This window comes from Homalodisca vitripennis, unplaced genomic scaffold, assembly GCF_021130785.1.
Source record: "Homalodisca vitripennis isolate AUS2020 unplaced genomic scaffold, UT_GWSS_2.1 ScUCBcl_634;HRSCAF=3072, whole genome shotgun sequence".
Taxonomy (NCBI): Eukaryota; Metazoa; Arthropoda; class Insecta; order Hemiptera; family Cicadellidae; genus Homalodisca; species Homalodisca vitripennis.
Genome location: NW_025776751.1, coordinates 11,288 through 32,700, shown reverse-complemented (window position 1 = coordinate 32,700; position 21,413 = coordinate 11,288). Strand labels below are relative to the sequence as shown.

General features: G+C 34.0%; 1 protein-coding gene across 1 annotated transcript in view; it reads left to right on the top strand.

Annotated features, from left to right (window-relative positions):
• LOC124370890 (cysteine-rich secretory protein 2-like) overlaps window positions 1-9,028 on the top strand; it is a 40,875-nt gene extending 31,847 nt beyond the window's left edge. The window contains exons 3-6 of the mRNA XM_046829195.1: window positions 912-1,048; window positions 5,497-5,642; window positions 6,643-6,831; window positions 8,156-9,028. Coding sequence (XP_046685151.1) covers window positions 912-1,048; window positions 5,497-5,642; window positions 6,643-6,831; window positions 8,156-8,402 — 719 coding nt within the window. The 3' untranslated portion in view covers window positions 8,403-9,028. The remainder of the gene's footprint in view (window positions 1-911; window positions 1,049-5,496; window positions 5,643-6,642; window positions 6,832-8,155) is intronic.
• Window positions 9,029-21,413: the final 12,385 nt, after the last annotated feature.

Below are 21,413 nucleotides of genomic sequence, written 5' to 3'. Positions count from 1 at the left end.
TTTACTTATTTATTTTATTATTGTTGCCAGTTATTATAGTTTATATTTTGTTATTTAGTTTTAAATTCAGTTTAAATGCTATTTAGTGTTGTTTCTTGGTTTTCATTAGGAGCCCGCCCTTAGCAGAAGGATACCGGGTAGAATTGGCAGTTCTTGTTTTAAATTATGGATGTTCCTAATTGATTATGCAGGTGCACCTGAGACACATGAACGACATATTATGTTAACTGTAGGAATGATTTTTTTTTTAATTCTTTGGCCACAATTGTCATTTCGACAGAGAAGTTCTTATCGGTTAAAGAATTTTTTGTTCCTACTCTGTGGTGGTGACTGCGAATTAAAAAATTAATCTGAGCGCGCTATCCACGGTGTTTTTTCGTTTTTCCTTCTAGATTTAATTCTGATCCGCCATCCCGTTCGCCACCATGGGGGCTCGCTTCCTAATTGTGTATTTTGGATGTGCGAACGGAGATTTGCGGTTACACCGTTATATGTTACAAAATAAAGCAACGTTTCAAGGATTGAAATCTAGCCTCTTAGCCAAGTAAGATAATAGTCAGTACCATAGAAGGAAAAGAAAATAAAGATAATAATAAGAGACAGAAAAGAGTCAAACGCCTAAAAACTGCTTGGGACAGGAGAAAATGGATCCAGGTGTTCACACTGCTTAGGATTCAAGTCAAGAGCACGAGAATTCAATAGCACTACCACACGTTACAACAACACGGGCGAGTATTGAATACTGTAACATCATTTAACTTAAAACTACCATAGAACAAAGAATATTTCAATTTGCTTCACTATTTTATTCAGATATGATCCCATATCATACAAAATGATCACAATTACAATATTGTTTCCCTGTCATTACAGTCGTAGTATTGTAAGACTTACTCCAAGTATTGTCACAGAGCCTAGAATATATGGCGACAGACTACCTCGCAGAGTGTTGCTGCCCTCCCAGAGGCAGGTCCAAAGGAAGATCATCGTGTACCACAACTTCTTTCGCACCCGGGTCGACCCCAAAGCTTCCGACATGCTGGCCCTGGTAAGTGTCTCTTACACTGGTATTGGTCGTAAATCTCATCTTCACACCAAACATTAGGATAATTAATTTATTGCTGTAATAGATTAGTGTTTACATCTACATATATTGGGTTTTCTTGCTAATACTTGACTCAGCTATAATGTGTGTATACCTTGTGACAAACTTTTTCTCTCACCCAAGTCATTCGAATACAACAGGCGTATACTCAATTGTTAAAAAATACATCGGTTATGATTGCTTTTTATTGTGTTGCGTTTAGTCTTTAGAGGATATACAAACACCTTTTTAAGGGGTTGTATTCAATAGTTTTTTTCAACAATAATCACACTAGTCCCGGCGTATGGGCCGCAAACCCAAAAGTATTTCAAGCTAAAACATTTCTAATAATAACATATTTGGTTTTTTAAAACATAATTTTCTTTTGCAGTGCTTCAAATTCAATAAAAATGTAATTCTTGGCAATTATGAAATTATTTTTTTTCCCCGTCCTTTAGTAGAACAACTTTCGTAAATCATACAAACAACACTTGGAGAGATTCACGAATGTATTTGGCCTCGGGCACAAACACATGAAATTTCGCCTCAGGGTGTAGGTATTACTATCTGACTTGTAATAGGCTATTGGAAATGACAATAGTTAAAATTTTTATTTAAGTACTCCAGGAGTTATTACTTGGCAGTTTTTAAAATAAATTATGACTAGATATTAAAAAGATTTAGCCGCTTCGAATGGATAAGAAATTAATAACAACGTTAGAATCTTTTGAAAGAATATTCAGCTCATTTCGACCTGTAGTTGTATAAGAATGGTCAAAAAGTATTGCTCAATGATGGTACACAAGACATGCTGGTATGTCTGGCAATGTATTAATTGACTCTGACAACTATCAAAGCAATTTTTAATATAATAATATAGACTCAAATAATAACTAACTCTTGAATTTGTCTTCTATGGCACGTATTTTAGACGTTCCTTTAGATTTTGTATTAACTTATTCACTGAATAAATACTAATTTTTAGAAAGGACATTCAAAGTGCAATTAGCTGCAATAATATTTTAAGTATCGTTGCCGACTCGGGAGAACCTCAAGGCTCATACTTGGCCCTTTTTTCTTTAAATTTATCACAGGTAAGTTTATCTTAGGTTGGGACGATGCTTCTACAATCTATTTAGTGGTCACTAGAGTGGTATTTCATGTACCTCTTCAATCATCTATTACAAAGGGGGACTAATCCTTCATTGTTCATTGTATGTGTTTGGAGGCAGGTGTATCAAGTAATACTACATCATGCAGGTTGTTGATGTTTACTTTGAGTTCCAATCTGATTTTTTTCTAAACAAGTAAGCAGCGTTGTTTCGAAAACTAGTAGAAACTTGGGCCGTTTTATGTTAATCCCGCAATGATACAAATACTGGGTCGAATGGCATATACCATCTTGTATTAGAAGATTTAACTTCCTGCTCTTCAGTTTATGGTACTGAGGTAAAACGTTTGCTTTCCTACAAGAATCTGTATTGTCACAATCTATGTAGAGAAAATATAGATTTAAGGGTACATATAATTTTCTTTTTCTTTCAAGGGACCTCGTCACTGTTTCGTCTTTTGGGCTATATAACTCAGTAATTAAATGAACGGTATCTAAAAACACAACTTTGTAAGTGGTTTTTTTATAGCGCCTTTTTCAAGTGTAAAAATTATATTTGATCTATATAACTATAATAACATTTACATTTTTCGACACATGTGTTACAGGAGGACCTCAGGTCTGCTTTTGACACTTAATTTTCCAAGAAATCTATTGTTTATAGGTCTTCATAAATTGCCGGTGGAAGAGTCTAGCTATATAAATAAATTACTATCAAGTATTGAAGAGTATTGTTACTTGTTAATTATTGCAAGGTAGGAATACGCCGCGTCACGTGTCTAGTAAAGACTTCGCTATGGTTACATACAAAATATCAAGTATATCAGTGACATGCATCTTTATCATATGGAATAGCATTCATATTTCACATGACATCATGTATATGTCTTGAGTGATTGATGTTTTTTTTTTAATATTATTTTTCATTAGAAAAAACTTAATAAATATTTTCTACATCCAATATTTACTTCAAAATATAAAATAATTTGAAATTATTTGTAATTAATATGACAAAGTAGCAGTACGCCACATCACCTGTTACGTAATAGACTTCGCTGATGTAACATGGAAAATATGACTACGAGTATACCTCACTTCATTAGGCTGATGTATTACAATATCATACGTTAAAACTTTATGTGATTTTACTCAATTTGTTTATAAATTTTACAATTTTCTCATTGGCATTACGGATACCCATAAGACCAATGACAAATTTTCTTAAACCCTTAGGCAAATCTCGTCGAATGACGCATCATCTTCTAACTCTATGTTGCCTAGATAGAAATGAAGCTTTATGCAAAATTTCCTATTAGTTTTATTTTTAGATTAAGTTATCCGAAGGATATCATGCGGTTAGATAGAGAAAAACTTTGAACTTTTGAGTAATGGGCTTGACAAACGCTCAGCTTATTAGTAAAAAAATTATAACTTAGGTTTTTATTTTCAGGATAAAAATAACTACAAAATGAAAGCAATATCTTTTGGAATTCGATAGGCAAATGCTCAAATCGTAGTTTAGTTTTTTGAACAATACCATCTACATTCGAGCAAGTAATAAAACGGATTTTGGAGACTGAGAAAACATGATCAATGCAGAGAAAATAAACTTTTTTTTCTAAGAATATTTGTTTTGACAGACAAGAGATATTGTGGATCTTAAGACTTACAATGAGATACAATCGAATTGCAACTACTGTTCCAGACTTCGGGACTTGCGAACATGTTCATCTGCACCAATCGAGTGTCTTGGTACATCACGTACTCAATACTTTCAATGCTGAGTTTTAGACTGATGGACTCGCCACTACTGTTCCAGACTTCGGGACTTGCGAACATGTTCATCTGCACCAATCGAGTGTCTTGGTACATCACGTACTCAATATTTTCAATGTTGAGTTTTAGACTGATGGACTCGCCACTACTGTTCCAGACTTCGCGACATGCGAACATGTTCATCTGCACCAATCGAGTGTCTTGGTACATCACGTACTCAATACTTTCAAAGCTGAGTTTTAGACTGATGGACTCGCCACTACTGTTCCAGACTTCGGGACTTGCGAACATGTTCATCTGCACCAATCGAGTGTCTTGGTACATCACGTACTCAATACTTTCAATGCTGAGTTTTAGACTGATGGACTCGCCACTACTGTTCCAGACTTCGGGACTTGCGAACATGTTCATCTGCACCAATCGAGTGTCTTGGTACATCACGTACTCAATACTTTCAATGTTGAGTTTTAGACTGATGGACTCGCCACTACTGTTCCAGACTTCGCGACTTGCGAACAAGTTCATCTGCACCAATCGAGTGTCTTGGTACATCACGTACTCAATGCTTTCAATGTTGAGTTTTAGACTGATGGACTCGCCACTACTGTTCCAGACTTCGCGACTTGCGAACATGTTCATCTGCACCAATCGAGTGTCTTGGTACATCACGTACTCAGTACTTTCAATGCTGAGTTTTAGACTGATGGACTCGCCACTACTGTTCCAGACTTCGGGACTTGCGAACATGTTCATCTGCACCAATCGAGTGTCTTGGTACATCACGTACTCAATACTTTCAATGCTGAGTTTTAGACTGATGGACTCGCCACTACTGTTCCAGACTTCGGTACTTGCGAACATGTTCATCTGCACCAATCGAGTGTCTTGGTACATCACGTACTCAATACTTTCAATGCTGAGTTTTAGACTGATGGACTCGCCACTACTGTTCCAGACTTCGGGACTTGCGAACATGTTCATCTGCACCAATCGAGTGTCTTGGTACATCACGTACTCAATACTTTCAATGCTGAGTTTTAGACTGATGGACTCGCCACTACTGTTCCAGACTTCGCGACTTGCGAACATGTTCATCTGCACCAATCGAGTGTCTTGGTACATCACGTACTCAATACTTTCAATCCTGAGTTTTAGACTGATGGACTCGCCACTACTGTTCCAGACTTCGCGACTTGCGAACATGTTCATCTGCACCAATCGAGTGTCTTGGTACATCACGTACTCAATACTTTCAATGCTGAGTTTTAGACTGATGGACTCGCCACTACTGTTCCAGACTTCGGGACTTGCGAACATGTTCATCTGCACCAATAGAGTGTCTTGGTACATCACGTACTCAATACTTTCAATGTTGAGTTTTAGACTGATGGACTCGCCACTACTGTTCCAGACTTCGGGACTTGCGAACATGTTCATCTGCACCAATAGAGTGTCTTGGTACATCACGTACTCAATACTTTCAATGTTGAGTTTTAGACTGATGGACTCGCCACTACTGTTCCAGACTTGGCACAGAGAAGCGGCGAGATCTGCCCAGGCGTGGGCAAACCGCTGTAAGCTGCTCGCCCACGACTCCATCTCAGGCCGCTGGATAGATGACTTCGGGTCTTGCGGGCAGAACATCTTCATCAGCACCCACCGAGTGCCTTGGTAACCTACTTACAACACGATACTACAGGATACAAGCGACACATTTGTAGTATTTCAGTGGATGTAACATTTTTCTACGAACTGTAATGCACTCTTGTAATTAGAGATTGAAACATTTTTATTTCTGTTCTCTGTGGAGACCAGCATAAAATCAATGATGTGAACAGATACCCTGAACACCTTGGGGTTGGATTGATTTCACCCAAAATTGACTTATATATTCCCATAGAACAATAATAACCAAGGATAGCTTATAACAGGCTTTCGAGCCAAAGAGGAGCAGTCCCTTTAAAAACTGTTTTATACGCAAATATTATAGTAGTTTTGATATACTTCGATGTCCAGATTCATTTGGATTGCACTGCATGGCTACTAAGAGGCCGGACAGACTTCCTCTGTAGTCTAGGTATCTCTGGGTTTGTTTTGAGCTTCTTCGTTGCCGCCATTCTTTTGAATCTCTTCAGACGGGTTACTCCAGATTCTAGGAGTTCATAGTTCAGACACTAGACTAACATTGAGATTAAATGTTGCTAAATTCAATCATTTCTTTTCGCCTTAATTGAGAAGAGTCATCTCCAGCGAATAGAATGTAAACCGGATCTGCCAATAATAATCTTTGGCTGTGGATAAGTTTTAAAAGGACTGTGATTTCTTGTGATTGATTGGAGATGGACCAACCAACGATCACCTATGGGTTCTAGCTACGGTATATAACATTTAATGTATTTAAAATAGTATTTATTTCCAAGTATGTTTCGTATCACATAATAATGTTGAAGACCAGATATAGTACCTGCTACTAGTAGAAGTGTTTGTTTGTGTTTTTTATTGCAAAGTTCATGACTATGTTAAACCGATTGAAAAGCATTTCCATTTAAGAAATTAATAGATTCAGTTATCTTCTGCATTTTTCTCAGTCAAAGAAATCACAAGCCTACGATCGCACTGAATGTCACAGACCGAGTTCCTTTCTAATCCCATATTCTGTGTTCATGTCCAGGTTCTTTGCCATCAAGACATGGTTCTTGGAGCGGCACAACTTCACGTACGGCTCCAGGGGCAACTCGCTAATGAAGGTGGGCCACTACACACAGCTGGTGTGGGCGGCCACACACAAGGTGGGGTGTGGCTTCTCCGAGTGTGGCGGCCACAAGAAGTACTTCAGCTACGTCTGCAACTACTGTCCCATGTAACACATTGTAACTATATTCTGTATTCTATATTCAGTTTTAAGAATCTAGCATTACCTTCTAGTTTCTGCGTTATCTTTATTGTAAACCAGAACTCCTGTCATAGTTACAGTTTCTTAAGCAGCTCCATATATTCGATGTGACTTACCTAGGGATTTTTCGCATACCGAAATAACTATTTAAACTCTACAAGAAAACTACATTGAAGTCATATATCACTGTTCTAAAGTTTTTCTATATATATATGTGTGTGTGTGTGTGTGTGTGTGTGTGTGTGTGTGTGTGTGTGTGTGTGTGTGTGTGTGTGTGTGTGTGTGTGTGTGTGTGTGTGTGTGTGTGCGCGCGCGCGTGTGTGTGTGTGTGTGTGTGTGTGTGTGTGTGTGTGTGTGTGTGTGTGTGTGTGTGTGTGTGTGTGTGTGTGTGTGTGTGTGTGTGTGTGTGTGTGTGTGTGTGTGTGTGTGTGTGTGTGATATATATAATCATAAAATTACTAAGTTAGTTTTTTGCAATTATATTTTATATTGTACACAGACAAATACCTGTTGAATGAAAAATTTAGTTTTTATTCTACTAACAATGATAGAAGGACTTATATTGCCTTAAATTTATAAGATCTTGTAGTTAATATAGAGAAACAGGAAGTTGGGATTAAAAGTTAGTTCAATTTATGGTCCAATTTTGTAATACACAAATAATTGTACATTTGGGGATGGTTAATACTGTAGTAAAGTACGATAGAAAATTGATGAGAAATTGCACTACGACAAGTACATATTATTGTAGGGTTACGAAAAACTAACGCCAGGACCAAGAATTATAAGACTCAAATAACCAAACGTCCCTTAGTTACCACTGAACCAGCGTTAGTACACTATTTATACTAATTAGGAACTTGGTACATTTTGGTATTAGTAAAACAAATTAACTTTAATTAACTATATTTTAGTATAACATGTGTTTTTAATAAAAATCTGATTTCGGTAAACTGGGGTTAAAACGTACTGGCTTTCAGCAATTCACATCTACTTCAAAAGGAGTGGGGAGGGTAGCAAAGATTTTAATTGACTGAAGATCAATAAATTGGGGATCAATGTATCTCATATTCTGCTTGGAAGCTGGCAGTTTATGATAAAGCCAATTAATCTTCAATCGTTCATATCGATTGTTGATATCATTTGTGATATCGATTGGTCATATACGTTGCTTTGAGATTCAGCCAGTCATTATACACACCCATATCTTCCACTTATCTGTTATAAGTTGAGTGAGGTTCTGAAAATGCAGGAACTATTATAAAAAGTCAATTCAAACCGCCTGTTGCAGAGGCAACCACCTGGAGAGGCTAGGTCAGCCGTACAGCCGCGGTAAGCCGTGCAGTGGCTGTGCCAAGGACTGCAACCGACGAAGACTCTGCACCAACTCCTGTTGGGCCGCTGACCTCTGGGCCAACTGCCAGGAGCTGTATCGTACTTGGCCCAACTGGCTGTGCCGCTCCCAACACACCAGCCAAGGCCGACAGCGCAGAGACAATTGTAAGGCGACGTGCACCTGCGCTGGCAAGATCAAGTGACTCGTTGATCATCACTTGGCACTCTTTGGTCACAACACTAATCTTTACTGTTCTGGTTCCAGTTATAACACTCATAGCAATATCTGTTAGAGTTCCCACACATAGATTTTACGCAAACCACTTTATTAAATCAGCAATGTAAGTGGACATTTACCACAGTTTTAATCTTGATCAAGTGTCCAAAAATCCTAAAAAATAAAGTTAAATGTACAAAAAATTTAATAATTCTATTAAAAATAGTTTTTTTTATTTGTTGTGTGCTTGACTGATATCTGAGGATATTTTAACACATGAGGAAAAGGATGGCTTCACTCTAAACGTATTATTACATGTTTTTATAATTATAACTGCGTAAAATGATCCCAACACTGTTTTCCTTTAAACCATTCATTCATTGCCACTGACAAACTTCAAATAAAGAAATGTGTGGCTGAGACAACAACTTGATACATTTTCCATTCAAACTGATTATATTAAACAGTGTGTCCCAGAAATCTAAGCATAAAGGCATATCACGTTGCTTAGGTGAAGATTTAACCACCACGAACATGGATCTATGCCGATTAATTCTCCTCATCTTTCTGTCTGTATTTGTGGAAAAAAATATAAAATCTTACCAAACTCTCTTCAAATGTTTATATTACCAAGGTATTACTGGACAAATGTTATTATATTGATATCTTTTAAACGGCAATTCCAGAATGTATTATGCATTTTAATTTTATAATACAACAAAACAAAATTTTTAAATATGGAGCTGTCGTTTATTCAATTCTTGAGCTGAGCACTACGTGATGTAACTTTTTCGAGAATTTACGGAACACCCCGTATAATGAAAGAGTGATACAAATATCTTCATTCCTCACAACCCTTATTATTTTATCTAATACTTCTAAACACGCAAATGTTTCTACAATTTTATGGAAGAAAATAGATCAATGTGAGAAAAGTAAATTTTTAATCACAGTTTCTATACTTCTCGAGATCTATGACAAGTTTTGGAAACTTGTAGAAATTTCATGTCAAAAAATAAAACAACATTAACTTTGAGTGAAAACCGTTGGAAATTGTTAAATTAATAGGTCCATGGATCTAATTTTTATCATATTCGTTCATATAAAAAAAGTATTTTTCATGTCCGATGCCTTGGTATTTCACTACTGGTTTTAACAAATTGCAATCAACGAAAATAGTGTTAACGTTTTATTTTTTTTTACATATTATATAAGTATACATTAATACTTGGCACTCTTATTTTCTTTCCTTAATGTCACTTAAAAATTACAAACCAATGGCATCTGTACAATAAAAAGGAAGACTAGAATGTTACAAGCTTTCTCTTTCAATTTGTTATTTGTATTCGTTAACAATAAAAGTCACAAAGCTCCCTATTTTAGGAAACATCATTGTGTTTTATAACGACAAATGAATGTTTTATTACAATAAAAATGAGAGTATGACAGGAAATTATTTATAACTATGTTAGATTTTAAGAAATCTATATCTCAAAAGAGAATTTTTCTTTAACCATCCAGAACAATTGCATTGGATTTTAAAAACAGTTATGATATAAAAATCTTTACATATTTGGTTTGAGTTTGAATAAAGCTGGTATTTTCCTTAGAAGTATATAAGGAAATAAAATACAATTATACTCGAGATTTAAACAGCGGGATAGTTTTCTTAGATAACTTTTGAATTTGAATACAGTAAAATTTAATGTAGAGGGGTATTTCTCAGGTTATTTTATAGGAAAAAATTATATGAAAAACAGAGGATTCTTACTTTTTTTACCGAGTATTGAGAGTATTTTCTACATGAAACACCGAGTTAATACATTTATTATCTTTTAAGACATACTCTTTACTCTCTCCAAGGAGGTTTCCCTTCTGGCTGGGTTGTACCTTGCTGCTGAATCTACGCAGGGGACAGCAAAAACCAATGTGTCACTGAAATCTGGACAGCCTTATGTATGTCCAGGAGCGGCATATCACTAACCGCAAAATGTATAGATATTTGGGTAATAGTTGATCCATACAGCAGTTAACTGCTAAAGGACTGTTGGGGTGTGTGATGATCCTTTAGTGTTAAAGGGTATTCCCAGCTTTTCCTAATTCAATATTTAGACATTAGAATTTAACGATTTATGAACAATATGTGAGAGAGAGACAGAGAGAGAGAGAGAGAGAGAGAGAGAGAGAGAGAGAGAGAGAGAGAGAGAGAGAGAGAGAGACACCAATTTGACACCAATTTTTTTATTTTACCTGCCCCGGTTTAGACCAAAGGTCCACTCTTCCACCGGGACAGGCACCAAAACATTACAACACAGAACATAGGTCGTGGTCTTACAAACGTTTGACCTTACAAACATGATTTATACATTGTACAAAGAATACATTGTTAATTATATATCTAGTTAAATATATATATATATTTTTTGAAAATCAAAATATACTATCATGTTTCTTACGTAAATATAATTCCAACACTTCATTTCATTACATTTTAAATACAATCTACAATACAAACACATAATATAAAGAAGAAAACAATTATAATCCAAATACACTTCAATCTATATTAACAACTCAAATATAGCCTTATTTTATTACACTGTTTATCTTAAGCATGTTTTCATAAAAACATTTTTATTTTCTAACCCTATTCACTATATTTTAAAAGCAATAAACGTCTTATATTTTTCACAAATATTCTTTCATTTTGCTCTTCTTTTAATGTTTGTTCTAGTGTATTTAATAATCTAATTGATTGGACACGAAAAGATTTAGAATATATCACCGTTCTATGGATTGGAAATTGCAAGATATGATCACCAAATCTTGTTTGTCTCAAATAAACATCTTGCATTCTAACAAATTTTTCATACAAATATTCTGGCGTTTTATATTTCAAAGTCTTAAAAGCTAAACTCAATATACTTAACTCCCTCCGTTCTTTAATCTTTAGCCAATTCAACTCTTTATAATACCTAGTTACATGATCATCCAATCGTAGATTGAAAATATACCTAATGCAAGCATTTTGTGCAACTTGTAACCTATTACTTAGTTCGTCATTTATATCACAATATGCTGACATAGCATAATCAAAATGTGGGAAAATCAATGACACAAGCTGTTTTTTGTATGAGTTGGTGGCTTGAAACATAAACGTTTGAATTGATACAAACTTTGGATACAAAAAGAGAGAGAGAGAGAGAGAGAGAGAGAGAGAGAGAGAGAGAGAGAGAGAGGTATATATTATAAGCCATCTACTATAATCCAAAAGGTCTATATTAGTAGGTGCAATACCGCAAACCCAACATCAAACGATCAACCGACCCACAAATGGTAACCGATCAAACATGGCGTGAATTTGCAATTTAAATTTAATCAAGTTCATGTTCATGGCAGTTTGAATAATTTATTATTCAAAAGAAAACTAGAACAATCGATAATTATTACTGATTCCCATTACAATGGCACAATCTAGGAATGAAATGGCAGTGATTCAAGCATCGTTAGTTTATTATTGACAGTGCTTAATTGAAAATTCAAGCCATATAATAACGACTGCCATTTCCGGCTTGGCCGTCCGTTTTAAGTCGGATTTTTGGCGTATTACTCTTAACGATAACAAATTATGCTTACATTTAAGATTTTATTTTGAGATTATCAAAATTTATAATCAAAATTTCATACAATTGTTTTCTTTTTATTAATTGAATAAGATGCATAATATGCAAGTGTTAATAAGTCATAAGTTAAAATTTTTTCTGACAGGCAATAACGTTCCGATCTCCCGGGAAAATATTCAAAAATGCAGATGTCACGGCTCTGTTTTAACGGAAAAATTATACACAGAACTTGACATGGTGACAGTTAATGAGCTCATTAACAGTACTGGTTTCAGCGAAATCAATCTCCAAACAAATCTAACGACAACGTTGAATGAACTTTTTTCTGCAATGATCACTTGTAGTTTTCAGTCAAAATTTCATGTGGGACGAAATAAGATAAAAGAAGTTGACTTAGCAAAATTATTTGCAATATAAGTTGATCGAGGATTTACTTGGAATGAATGAATGAATGAATGGATGTTTATTCCATCAACTATACATAAAATACACTTAAAATTAATGACAATACAGAATTGTTTTGAAAACAATAGTTTACTAGTTATCTAGCTAAGATATTACTTAAATAATTAATAAGGAATAAAGCCTGCATGGGCATTCAGCCTGCATTCAGCAGCATTCAGTTGATCTTCCGCCACGATAACTTAACATGAAGAACTTGATATCTTTAATAGCATTTAATAAATAGAATGTGCTAGAATTTTGAACATAAAATTTATAATTTAAAATAAAAGAAAAATACACGATTTAATATGAGAACTGGCTTATTATGTTTAGTAAAAAAATAATTCAGTGTTAGTTTATCTATAATAATGCAACGGCATTATATATATATATATATAAAGTATTCAGCGAATATATACATATATATATAAGCAAAATTTTAGTTATTTTTTAATTAAGACGTGGTCATGAATTTAATATTGTTGATTCTGGAACGGCGATTAAATTGTGGTGTTGTTGGAACAGCCACAATTCAATTACTAAGTCAATATTTAACCGCAAACTGCTCACAAAATATTACAAGAGGTGTTTTTGTTATTTGTTTATATTGCCACCATGTTGGAGCCACACGTCATGAAATTCAATAATGCATTTAAGTTAGCGTTATTTAATCAATTCATTCGTTTTAGCACCACTGGTAAAAGTTCAGATTTAAAAACACTGGATATTTTTGTTAATTTATCTTTAACCAAGTATGACTACTGAAATTAAGTCAAAGTCAAATGCAATATCAGAAGCACCGATTTATTATACTAAATACTCTTTAAATTAATTAAGTTTAAGCTATGTGTTAAATCAATGTTATCCTTTGCGTTTAAAAATTATGTATATAAAAATTAAATTCGTGAACACAAACACATACACACCGGTAAGATCACAAGTACACATACACATAGAAACAACACACAGAAAAATTAAATTACTATTCACACATTATTTCATTAGATATCAATTTAATTTAATTACAAACCAATGATATATGTTCTAAAGACATTTTAAGAAGTCCATAACACGTAATATGTGTACATATTTAAAATAAATAAATATTTGTTTTACTTTCATTTTTTGAGATATATCACTAACATAAGCTTTAGTTTGACTATTTATATCAATTCGCTTTGTACTGTGTACACAGACGATTCCGTGTTTCTTAAGATCAATAGAGATAATTCTTATTAGAAATAAATCGATCGTCAGCCATAGCATCGTCGAATTTTTAGTGGGGGGGCGGGAAATTGGAGGGTATTGAAAGGTTAAAAACATAAACGATAATTATTTTTAACCGGATCAGATTTGTCTTAGCATTACCCACTTGCTGTTTGACACGTAAATAATACTCCACCATAAAGATGGGAAAACACATCAACAGACTGAAACTCCCTCTTTTTAGAGTCTGTATGTTAAGCTGAGTTTTAATATTATTGAATATTATCGAAAAAAAACATCGCTTTCTTTATTAACCCTGTTGATACCCCTCTATTTCGACCTCCTACAAATTGGCTCTTGGCTCATGGACTAGTAAATATTAAGATAGGGTATGTTGCCACCCAAACAAATTGTAATATCTTAAAGTATATCAGTAAATCAATTTTAAATACAGTAGAGTGCGTAAAGATGTTTAGTATTCAAGTTAACTTATAACATTTAAAACATTCAATACTTTATTCTTTATAAACCCTCCATCCCAAAAATGCGTTCTAAAAATTAGTTAATATAAAATTGTATGTGAAGTAAATGAAGGTAAAGAGTGACCGGCGACTTTTCAAGTGATGTAATTTTTTAATTCAATGCAACTATTGTTCTAAATTAGTGGACACTCATTCCCCACAATTAGGCGGGTCGATACAATGGGCGAGTAGTGATTTAGGTCACCAGAATTTGGGTCCAAAGGTTGCGCAGATCCTATATATGACTGTTATCACTACTAAAGAACTTGTACTGTTCCGACTCTTCTCTTTATCTTGATAAGAACCTCGCACAGGCCAGTGACCCACGAGGATGGGCAGATTAACGTGTAAAGGGGCTCTCCCTAAACTGTTATATCCCTCACAACTCCTCTTCTTCTGTTTTACATTGGTACAATGTAATGTTTTACTACCTATTATTTCAATATTGGTTATGACTTTTTAAAGTGTAATGCGTTATTAGAATGAGTATTAACTAATATTAAATATCATCACCTCCATTCCCGGCTCCCGACATAATTTTCGTCCGACGCCGAAATGTTCCAAGTGACACATATTGTGGTTCACTTAACTTTCGTTTAAAATCGATATCGAAAAGTCGTTCAACTACATAACATCGCTGGAGTTTTTTGCTATGCCATAACATCTGAGTTTTACTTCACATATAAAATAAAGAATAAATAAATAAAAGTATTCCAACATAAAAAGTACACACAACGTAGATATGCTAGGAAGAATTGATTCAATCTAAATGCTGAGTTTAGCTCATGTTCTCCTTCCTCTTAGTGCAGCTTCCGGGATCTGACTCCACCGTGTTTAGAGATTGTGTCTAAAACGTCTAGGTCTACTCCATTCTGTACTTGGTGAGAGAATAATGTCTCTTCACCTAGATTACACTATATTTTTAGTCTAGATGTCTCTGATGTCGAAACGATGTAGAGTGCACTTAAACATTCGTTGTCATCGCCATTATTTAGACGAAAATAACTCCAGATTTCAGGAGTCAAGTCTATGACAGCGTCAGTTTCCAGACGATACACCTTAGTGTACAATACAATTCAATTCGCGTTCCTCTTAAGGAACGTGAATTGAAGATTAATTCAACATTCACAGAAAAGTTAAATTTAGCAAAGAAAAAATGTAATTTAATTACTGACCACTTTTGCAAGTAATGTGGTCAGTGTACAACCAATTTAAAAATAAATTTAAAAGGATTTCCTATCAGATTCAAGTCTATAGATGCGTAATGCTATTAGCACTGATGACGCTGCATTATTCATTAACACAACTGAAATACTTCTCTTTTGAACAATCTTCCTGTTATATTCTAAAAAATTAAGGACTGAAAGCAAAACAATACTCACAAGTAAAATAAATATTCAATTTTGCCAGTTACTAGTTCGTTATTTATTTAAGAGGTCATTTCGTTACATCTCAAAGCATAAGCATCGTTTAAAGACTACGTCACTATAAGAATAAATGAAACTAAATTATATGTTGTTAAATTAAACGTTACGAAACCGTGATCTGCTTCTCCACCGTCTGAAAATCCTGTTAGTCTACTGCCATACAGTTCTACAGGGTTTTTACGAACCCTCCGGTGATCTTTTGCAGATTTATTTACCGAGTCAAGACAATTTAAAAATAAAATGTAAACATAGATCATCAGTATTTATTTTAGCCCTTGTCTCTATTCGTATGTGTGTTAGACTTTTTATCTCAGGAATTAGTGATGATAAAACATTCTAATTTGGCACAATTATTGTTCTTTCATTCTCAATTCAAGATTAAATTAATATTAGATTATCTACGATTATCTAATTACGTTTAATATGGCGGATGGTTGAAATTTGTAATGCTAATGTACTCAATACTAAGATTATAACAATTAACAAAAAAATTAAAACTGTTAAATATAATTAGAAATATATTATACCTACATCATAAAGATCGAATATAATCTAGTTATAGTTATACAGTGACAGTTTTCAGTCACTTTAGTTATCTGATGGTATACAACTGTTAATTATGTGCCTTACGATAAATTTAATTGTATCAAACGATGAAAAATCTAATCTAAGAAATCGTTTCATATTCTAACCCTTTCTATACCCTCCCATTTCGACCTCCTGCAAAACTAGCGTGGCTGACTATCGATTTTAGAAACAATCCTCCATCGATTTCAAGGAAATCCAGGGTTGTTTCCTTACACGATGCACAATGGCTCTCATCTTCTGCACTATTAGCGTAGTCTACCAAATAGGCAAGCTGTTGAAAGCTGTTTCAATTCATGCAAACAGAAAACCCAATATTCTGCGCCATTCTTAGTTATTGCAGAGTGGGTTGGAGGATTGAGGGAGGTTGAGACATCGACTGGATACATATGGGAATCTAACACTACATACCTAGCCATACCCATCAATTCCCTCCTTCTTCAGTTTTTATTTCTAGTGACCTTTGGACTTTGGAGCGGACCGTACTCATTCGACCAGCGACAGGGATAGATCATTAAGGATTTTTAGGGTGGAGGGGGGTATGTCGCCTCCTCCCCCTCGTCATGCTTCAGGCTTGTTGGTGCGATCTGTAACTTCAGGGCTTCATTGTCTGAGTGACAACCATCTCCAGGACTTTTATATAATCTATTTCATTACACTGATGAGGTTCGTGGGTTGCATGCTGTTAGGACTAATAATTTTCCGAGTTTCCTCCGTTCAATTTTATGGACATTTGCTTTAGCTGTTGATTGAGTGAATGAGAAGTTGGAAATATTAACTATACGAGTGGTAATCAGAGGAAAGTTCCGTAATTAAGGGGCTTATATAAATAAATTGGTATGATTATTTATTTAAGCTTTTATAAAAAAAATCTGTTTAACAATGAAATATTAACAGTAAATTTTAAACAAATTTCCTATAAACTCACTTTTTTAATATTTTACATTATTTAAAATCTAAATATTACGAACACAATGCGTGTTTTACCCAGTATTTAAATTATATAAAATACTCATGGTGTGATAATATTGTTTCAGAATAAATATAAATCACAAATGGTATGCTACGGTTATAATAAATTATTGTTCATTATGCCAAATGTAGCGATTCTTAGAAAACTATAATATGTTTTGTTTAAAATTAATAATTATTCACTTTTTGAATATTTTATATAGAAATTGCAAGATCTATAATGATAATTTCACATTTAGATTATTGTTAAACATATATTTTCATTCAACAGCTGTTAACTTGCCCTAAGACATATGTTTTAGCTCTATATTTATACATTATAAGCTTGTTCATGTACGAAGCTTTGAAACCTACGCGAACGATTTTTATTAAAAGTGTCTGAAGTTCGTTCCTCTTAGACAGAAAATTAATTTCCTCCAAACGTATTATTTCAACGTAATAACACCGAGGGTGTTCAAAATATTTTCACCTTCATGCATTACAAATTGAAATAGTTTTATAATAACGAATACATAATGTTGTTTAACAAACAAAATTAAATAAAGGATTAATATTGGCCCAAGTCAATTATTATTGTTATTTACTAACTATATTTTTTAGCTGAAAACTTAAAATTTTATGACTTTAATTTTTCATTCAGTTCTTTTAAGACTGTTTTGTTAGGAATATATTTAAACAATACTTGTTCACTTGTTATCACAAAGACAGTTTGCCGCGCTTTGTGACGCATTAGGTTTACTTTAAGGTACACTGATAACAAAGGTTTCTTTTGACTATTTCTTTGACGTGTACAGTGTAACAGTTCATTTCTCTGTTAGCATTAGACTTTAATTTTAATGATAACATTTTCGGAATGCGCTAATTTTGACGAGGATTTGTATAAATTTTAGATTTCTTCAATATTAAAATTAATTATAGTGTACAAAAGTTCCTTTGCTGGTAATCTGGTAATCTAAGTGAAACCCTTTCTTCGCTCAGCAACACACTATTCAGATTCCTTTAGCAAATATACATTCTTAGTAATGTATTTAATTTGTTATATCTTATAAAAAGAGAGGCTGATCTCTCATTTTAGCTTCATCTTGCCCGTCTTCATGGCCCACTAGCCTGCACAAGGTTTATATCAAACATATTGAGGAGATTCGACACAGTACAAAGTGAGTACTGATAAAAAGTGCAAAGATCACAGACAAGAGTTGAACATGCGCTATCTCTAACTCAAACACAGAGTCCGACTTGCGCAACCTCATTTCCCGCACCGGTAACCTAAAGGTACATTTCTAGCTTTAGGGCTCGAACACCTTTAAAGGAGGGTTTCAAGCAATTCTTCTCCTTGACTAATAAAATCACCCTTTCACTAATATTCACCACTTTAATTATTTAAAAAGTGAGAACAAGACAATTTTAAATAGTAACCCGTTTACTATATATCCTTCCTGAACGGATTGTATGACTAAGTACATTTGCAATTATTGTTTTTTACAACCACACAAACACATAACGATGTCTAAGGATACTAATGCTATACTATTTACGTTAAATTTTCACAAAATAAACCAGACCTAATTTGAATTTTCAAAACTTTTGAACTTTATACTGTTGTCTAATTGTAGTTATAACTAGCAGTTACCTGTGGTCCGCACACAATTCCGTAGATTTGGCACCACAACATATGTTACACTACAGTGTCTCTTATATCTGCACTGCTGGCAGTTACACACTGTTTTGAACGTAATTTTGTAGGCGTTGAACCTGTATGACCATTACTAGTTCGATGGAATTCTATTTCCGACGCCAATGTTGAGTTTACCTTCTTTACACGTTCAAGAAAATATGTTAAGAAGTGTATATTTATAATCATTGCAATTTACTCCAATCAAATTATTTTTGTTCCATAGCTGATTTTGCCTCTTTTCCGAACAAGAAAATATATATACATACCAGATCAACGAAGCCTACTCTTGTCAAAGTCAACTAATTTAGGTTTCATAAACCTTTAAATGTAAAGTAAAAGTTAGACTACAATGTCTCATATCTGCACTGCTTTGAAGACGTTGCACGTTTATGACCACTGTTGGTTCGAATAAAGTCTATTTCCGACGAAAATTTTGAGCTTGCCTTGTTACCAGGTTTTAAGAAAATTTATAAACAAGAGTACATTTATTGCCATTGTAATTTAAATTGTTCTTAATATGTTTTGTTCAATGCCTGACTTTGCCTTCTTTCCCGATTCAAAATATATACGTATCACAGATCAGAGAAGCCTACTTATGTCAAAAGTTAACTAAAATGTGTTTTATATGATATAATATAATGTAAAATAATAAGTACATTACCAGTGACATTATGCGTTTGTTTCTTTACAAACTGAACAATAATGTTAATATTTTAGAACATTTGGAGCTGGAATTGGTACACTAGTTCAAAAGAATAGTCCGGAGATCTTTCATCTAGGATAGTTCTTGCCTACTGCTCGAAAGTGAGTCTTCGGAGTCAAATTCTGATTCCAAATTGTGATGTTATGTTTGAGGACATTTTCTAATGTAGCTGAGTACTTAACAACCGCTGAAATCTAAAACGGTGTGAATAATGGTCATTCCTTTGAGAATGAACTCACTCTAAATATAAACAAATGGAAAATAATAAACAATGTTAACACAAAACAGTTGATTATATTAGACATGCTCTTTTAATTAATATATCATAACTTTAGAGACAAAATTGGGAGTTTTTTCCACTATAAAGACTAATGCGGTGTATCCCGGAGAGATTTACGGAATAATAATGGGCCCACGTTCATCCCAGAGGCCGTAAGTATGTTCATGTAAAATTTAAGGATATAATCGGTTCAATAGTGTAGCCTACACTTGAAATAAAAACAAACAAAAAAGCACTTTCGCATTTATAATATTATTAGAAGTAATATGTATTGTGATGGTAAATTAAACCCTGAAACACTTTTTAATATCTAAAAAAGCGTTTTTATTGAAAAGGTAATTGATGAAGGTAAGGCTTTTCAATCCTGACCTTCCTTTTTGAATAAGTTATATATGTTTATAGTTGTCAGTAATAAAACTATTTCAAACATATGTAGGTCATTAAGGATAATACGTAATTTCATTACATTATATTTTATCGTCTGGACGTCTTACGTTCTATTTTAAAGTAAATGATAAACTAAAACAACGAATTACTACGATCATTAGTAGTAGCTTACAATAGATTTAAAACAGCATAGGTCTGTCTTCGTGCCACCTGTAATATTGCATCAGGCAAGGAAACATTATACCAGATGCTCTACAATTATGCCGCATCCGGTTGCCACAGTGACGTATCTCGGCTGCCCATCGCCCGGTTCATTGTGGCTGGCCAATAGTATTGTTATATTTCAACAGTTTTCCTGTCTTAGAACAAATCATGTAATTAAACTGAATATCGGTATTATATTTTATTATCTTTTCTTAGAAAGTTCAAAAAATAATATTGCCGATGAGCTTTATTTTAATAAAAGCAGTTTTTAACTGCAGTTTATTTCTTATAAAAATCTTAAATTAACTAAAAGTAAACTATAGTGACAGATTCATGCGTATTAAAGTTATAACATTGTATAAAAATTCAATATAATGAGATATTGATGATCGGTATTACACACAAATAAAATAAAATACTATCCCATGGTATGGTGCACAGTTATGGGCACAGAAAACATAAAACACAGATGTTTTACTAGAGCAGATTTCACAGCGCCATCTTTCAGTCCTAGAAACGATTAGTAGCGAACTCTGTTGGCTGGTCCTAGTAATTATATCAGATGGGGTATCTAAAACATTTTTATTGTTTTTTGTTATGACAAAATATAAAGGATGTATATCATCTTGTACCACCCCCCCCCCCCGCTGTACCCTCTTCCAGTAACTGTAATATGAAGGTGTATTCTCACTACAATATTTATCATTTCTTATACAATGTATATTCTTATAATGTAGGGAAGGCATCATTCGTTGTGAAAGTTAAAATATTTATCATTTCTTATACAATGTATATCCTTATAATGTAGGTATAGTGGGAAGGCATCATTCGTTGTGAAAGTTGGGTTTACCTCTAGTTCACACCCGCTTATTGCAGCGTCTGGAATAATCCCATCCCATCATTACATCTTCGTTGTAGAAAACTCGGTTGCTTCACCGTGCTTAGAGATCGTGTCTAAAACATCGTAGTG